The 5,855-nt window shown below is 43.1% G+C and overlaps 1 protein-coding gene across 2 annotated transcripts in view; it reads left to right on the forward strand.

Annotated features, from left to right (window-relative positions):
* Positions 1-5,332, forward strand: part of tmem184ba (transmembrane protein 184ba) — a 15,995-nt gene extending 10,663 nt beyond the window's left edge. For both annotated transcript variants that reach the window (XM_032501527.1, XM_032501528.1), the window contains 7 exons: positions 5-95; positions 345-512; positions 816-985; positions 1,082-1,276; positions 1,586-1,612; positions 2,236-4,023; positions 4,191-5,332. In XM_032501527.1, the coding sequence (XP_032357418.1) occupies positions 5-95; positions 345-512; positions 816-985; positions 1,082-1,276; positions 1,586-1,612; positions 2,236-2,465 (881 nt within the window). In that variant the 3' untranslated portion in view covers positions 2,466-4,023; positions 4,191-5,332. The remainder of the gene's footprint in view (positions 1-4; positions 96-344; positions 513-815; positions 986-1,081; positions 1,277-1,585; positions 1,613-2,235; positions 4,024-4,190) is intronic.
* The last annotated feature ends 523 nt before the right edge of the window (positions 5,333-5,855 follow it).

Consider the following 5,855-nt stretch of genomic DNA (forward strand, 5'->3'; position numbering starts at 1 on the left):
CCAGCGTTTGTGATTTACAACTTCCTGAGCCTGTGCTATGAATACTTGGGAGGCGAGAGCGCCATCATGGCTGAGATCAGAGGAAAACCCATCGAGTAAGTCTCTAGTTCCCCCAGTTGAAGGATTAGATTCTAACAGGCCGTGGAAAAGCCCAGCATGTAACGAGGAGGGTTGATCAGCAAAATGTGTTAGCGTTCAAAGCAATTATTACACATATTTTCCTTTTATTTATTTATTTATTTATTTATTTATTTATTTATTTAAACTGCTCTTCTTTTACACTCAATTCACCAGAAGTATCAGAAACGGCATCAGGTGTAATTGGGGTGTTTTGTACCCATCAGGTCCAGCTGTATGTACGGTACCTGCTGTCTGAGGGGGAAGGCCTACTCCATCGGCTTCCTGCGCTTCTGCAAGCAGGCCACTCTGCAGTTCTGCGTGGTCAAACCGCTCATGGCCGCCATCACCGTCATCCTGCAGGCCTACGCCAAATACAAGGACGGAGACTTCAAGTAAGTGCTGCAAAAACATGAAGTGCAGTACAGAAAATCAGTGAACAAAAATGCCATTAAAGTTAGAAGAAAAAAGAAAAAACTGGAACTTGTGGATGATTCCTTTTCAATTTTAGATGAATTGATTGTCCCAGACTGATCATCACCCCCTCCCTTAATCGCTTCAGTCTGGGGCATTCATCTCTAATGGGAGATTTAGGCTTTTAGCACCACCCGCAACAATAGCAATCACAACAAAACCAGCCTATAAGTCAAAACCAACACAACTGACACTGTTCTCTCTGACTTCTTCTTTCTCGACAGTGTTGCCGGCGGTTACCTGTACGTGACCATCATCAACAACATCTCGGTTAGCTTGTCTCTGTATGCCCTCTTCCTCTTTTACTTCTCCACCAGGGAGCTGCTCAGCCCTTACAGCCCCATGCTCAAGTTCCTCATGGTCAAGTCCATCATCTTCCTGTCCTTCTGGCAGGGTATGCCACAACGCACAACAAGCTGTTTATTCATAAATGTAGTACCTGAAGGTAGTTGTATCTTCATTATGTATCGTCTTATCATTTTGGGATCAGGCGTCTTGCTAGCCATCCTGGAGAAGTGCGGGGCCATCCCCAAGATTGACTCAGTGGACGTGTCTGTCGGCGAGGGGACGGTCGCCGCCGGTTATCAGAACTTCATCATTTGCATCGAGATGTTTTTTGCGGCGTTGGCTCTGCTCCATGCTTTCACATACAGAGTCTACATGGACAAGAGTCTGGATTCACAAGGTGAGAGGGAAGAAAGGACACTTACAGCATGATTTCTGACACCACGCCAGAGTTTACTGCCTGTCTTCCAAATCTGAAATATTTTAAAATAGCATTTTGTCTCCATTTAATTTCCATTTCTTTCCATTTGTTGCATGTTTTCTCCCTCATCCCCCTTCTTTCAACCAAAATTCTCCCACATCTTGACGTAATTCTCCCCCCTTTTTTTTTTCTTCACCTTTAACTTTGTACTCTCGTCTGCCCATCACTCATGTTTTTGTTTCTACACACCCTTCTTTGTCTTTTTTTCTTCTCTGCTGTACCATAAAGGACCTGTTCCTACATATGGAGAGTTTGGTAGGTTGAACACCGATGCTGTTTACTCCACAATCCCCTAGTCCCGTCCTTCTCACATGTATTAAATCAGTTTGTTTTTTACCTGTCTACATCACTGGGAAATGAACCATTTTCCCTTTTTATTCCCTTCTTCTAAATCACATCCACTGTCATCACAATTCCTCCTCCCCCCCCCCCCCCCATTTCTCCACCACCCATTCCCTCCTTTTGTCTCGCCATTTAACATCCCTCTAAATCACCAATGCCCTGTTCTTCTCTTGTCTCTGTTTTTCGTCCTTTCATTTCCACCCCCACCCTTCTCTCCTTCCACTAAATCACTTCTCTTCTCCCTCTCCTCTGACTCGCTTCTTCTCCTTTCTCTGCTCTCCATTTGATTTGCCACATCGCTGCCTAAAGCACCATAAACCCATCCTCCCATAATGTTTTCCCTCCTTTTTTTCTTTCACTCCTGTCCTTCCTTTCCTTTTTTCCTCCCTTAAATCACTCCCGGGCCAGTCTGCACCCTGTATGTCCCCCTCTGTCCTTTTCTCCCCCTTACCTCTTCCTTCAAACCCCATTTACTCTCTTCCACCTCTTCTCCTAACCTCTAACTCTTTGGTCTTGTCTGGTCCGCCCCCCCGCAGGTCGCTGTGCCCCTATGAAGAGCATCTCCAGCAGCCTGAAGGAGACCATGAACCCGGGAGACATGGTCCAGGACGCCATCCACAACTTCTCCCCGGCCTATCAGCAGTACACCCAGCAGTCCACGCTGGAGCAGGGGGTGCCGCAGCCCGTCTCCCGCACGCACAACGCCGCCAGCGGACGCGGTGACACGGAGAAGACCCTCCTGCTAAGCTCCGATGACGAATTCTAGAGCCGAAAACAAGACTGTTTTAACGGCGGATGGTACTTTATCCTCCTGTTCTCTCTCTCTCTCTCTCTCTCTCTCTCCACTCTCCTCTCTTCTCCTCTCTCTCTCTCTCCTCTCTCCTCTCCCTCTCTCTCCTCTCCGTTCTTCTCTCTCTCTCTCTCTCTCTCTCTGTGTGTGTGTGTGAGATGGAGACTGACCATGGATGCAAGGATCTTCCTGCGTCACTGTTTCTGCACCCCCATCCCGAGCGTCTTATTTAGCAGGACCACTTTAAGCTGATTTGGTGTTAAACCCTTGGCAAGAAGATGAAAAAGCTTGTGTCAGTTTTCAGGGAAGGTTGTGAGTCACACTCTTACATACTGAATCATGCTTGACTTTTGGAAAGTTTCAGCTCAGTCATGTGGCAATGCAATCATCCTAATGGATGTTATGGTTTTTGTCCTTGGGCATTGGTTTACATTTTGAAAGCCCTGTTGTTGTTAAAAATAAATATTTAGATACAAATTTGCAACTATTTAACAAATTAGTTGGTCGCCAAATACATTCATGTGCTTCAAAACGGAAGCTGTTTTCAGAAGAAATCAGCCATTAGAATGTTTTACAAAGATTTCAACTAAACCTAGATGAATTTTACGTGAGCTGGGGAGACCCTGGTGTATTGTGGGATTTAAGGGATACCCTTCACTGCAGTGTGGGGATGGATTTAAAGGGAAGCTAAGCGGGGAAAAAAACCTGAGTTAAAGTTAACTGTATGGATCAGGAGAGCAGATTATAGATTATACAGTGCAGCTGCTCCAGGAGAGATGAGCAGCAGCATCAGAGCTGGTCAGGATTACGCCGGGGTTACTGGGCCGTTATTGAATGGCCGGGATTAAAGTTTGTGCCAGTTCACTCAGGGAGTAGACCTCTGCAGGACACAATGGAGGTTAACTGGGTTGAGGGAAAAACAACAACAACAACAGCTTCATCAAATGAATTAAAGCTTTCCTTTGATAATACTCATCGAAAAACCCCAGAAAGGATTCTCTCACACACACACACACACACACACACACACACACACACACACACACACACACAGAGATATCTTCTGTCATTTAATTTTAAGTAGTGCATTTTCAAATATCCACCAATTTCACAACCTAAACTTCCTGATTGGCTCCAGATACTTAAAATCCATCCAAAGCAGGTGTGTTGTGTGTTTCTGCACTGGCCCTGACACACCCACTGCAGTCAGTTCTCTGTCAGCCAATCAGGTTTCAGTATTGTAAGTTTATTTTTATTTTTTTTATTTATTATTTTTGCTTGTAAGGCTCTGTCTTAAGCGTAGTTTTGGTTTTTGCAGCAGGAGTAAGCAAGTAACTGCACATTTTACAGTTCTTATCCTGAGCTAGTTAAAAGCTTAAAAACCCTGAATATTAGCACAGTAATATAGGGAAATATGTCACCTACCACATATATTTGATGCATTTACAGTCAATATTCTCTGTTAAAAATAACATGTAATGTGTAAACTTGTTACATTTCTTCAACTTCTGTTCTTCCAGGCAGTCTTATTTTTGTTTAAGTAAAAAAGGAATCCAAGGCACTCTTCTCCAAAATTATTTAGAAGAAGAGTGCCTTGGATTCCTTTTTTTTCTATTCATAATTGAATTCCCGCCCCCAAAGAGCCCCTGCAATCATCTGACTGAACTTCCTGAGCACCCTGGACCTTTTTGTCTTGCCAAGTCTTTTTTATTTTTTATTTAACTTCACCGCAGGCAGAGCTAGTTATTTGTTTTACACATAATTGGAGTTCTTGAGTCATGTGAATGAGTCATGGCGAGTCTGCCAACGTGTTTACTGCCAAGTACTGCCACTGCCCTGCTGAAGCCCCGTGTGAACAGCAGGGGGCCGCGTGGAGAACACATGGGCACATTCACACTCTTATCAACAGGCAGACCGGCAGTTATTATCACACACAATAAGCTTGGTGCACGTGGAACTGCTTTGTCCGAGCACGCCCCAGCCTCAGGCAGTGGTCATGGGTCTTTTTTTATTTCCGCTTGGGCCTGACATAATCTTGGTTTTAAATAGGACAGAAGCCATGGCTGTGCACAGAAGCCGTGTCCTATTTTTAGACTTTACTGAGTGTTGTCTGGGTAATTGGGTTGCTACATTTTGACATGAATACAAAATGGATTATTTTTAACATAACTGAGCTTCATCCCTCTACAAGTGACCCTGTATTTTTTATTTTTTTTATTTTTAGAAATGCCCTGGTCAGTTGATTGTGTTGCAGTGACGGTACACTACAGTTTCTTATCTAAATAAATGCATTTTAATGCTGAACCATTGAATGACAGTGCCGATATTTTGGGGTTGAAGACATTCTTTTGTGCGTTGGTTGGTGTGCTTCTATGGACATTTTCCTAAAAAAACAAGTTTTATCAGGGTGAAAATTAACCGATGCAAGTTTTTATTTATTTTTATTTTTTATTAATTGAATTGCAGCTCCTAAAGGCAGGTTTCCAATTTGAAAGCAAAGTAGAGGTACATCCATTGTACCACACTTTGAATGCCATTAGTCACTTTCGAGCTTCTTCCTCTTTCTCTACGTCCTCATCCTCTGGTGACGTGTGCTGAGGAAATGCTGCAGATGTAAATACTGTTTCCAGTGCTGTACGTTGGAATAGTCATGTATGCTGTAAAGATGGAGCGCAGGAGAAGAAAAGACCTAGTTTTGTATTTTTTACTGTCTTTTCTTTGTTTTTAATTATTTCACATGTTTTTGGTTTCTAGTTGTTTGTATATGATAAAGCTGCTCATGATGCTATTATTTCATGTCAAATGGAGAAATATCTACAGATATATTAAAAGATATTTAGTCTGGTATGAAAGTGTGTTTGTTTAGTTTTGGTTATCTAAGAAAGCCACTGCATGTGAACGGTTTGTTTCAAGACAGTTTTTGATTAACTGGTTAACACTTCCTAAAATTGCATCTACTTCTCCCTCATTGAGAAATTCAGAGTCTAGGAATATTAGTCTAAATCCTTGACATTCCCCTTCCAGGATTGCTCCGGTGCCACAGGGAATTCCGCTGGATGCATGTCTTTTTTGCTGATATCAGTTACATTCCACATTCATTGTGTTGTAATTTTAAACTCCTGTGGATGTCTGAGGACTCTGGTTAACTGCTCCTCAGATCTCTGCAGGGTAAATCCTGACAGCGAGCTGGACTATCTGTCCAATCTGAGTTTTCTGTTGCACGACTTTTGAACGCACACACGTTCCACCAAAACCATGTCCTCCCCGAGGCTGTTTTGAAGTGGTTCTGCGCAGAGCTTAGCATCGCCTATGACTGTGATTGGTTTAAAGAAATGTCAATAAACCAGAGCACGTTTTTCTCCCATC

This window comes from Etheostoma spectabile, chromosome 21 (assembly GCF_008692095.1).
Source record: "Etheostoma spectabile isolate EspeVRDwgs_2016 chromosome 21, UIUC_Espe_1.0, whole genome shotgun sequence".
NCBI classification, from domain to species: domain Eukaryota; kingdom Metazoa; phylum Chordata; class Actinopteri; order Perciformes; family Percidae; genus Etheostoma; species Etheostoma spectabile.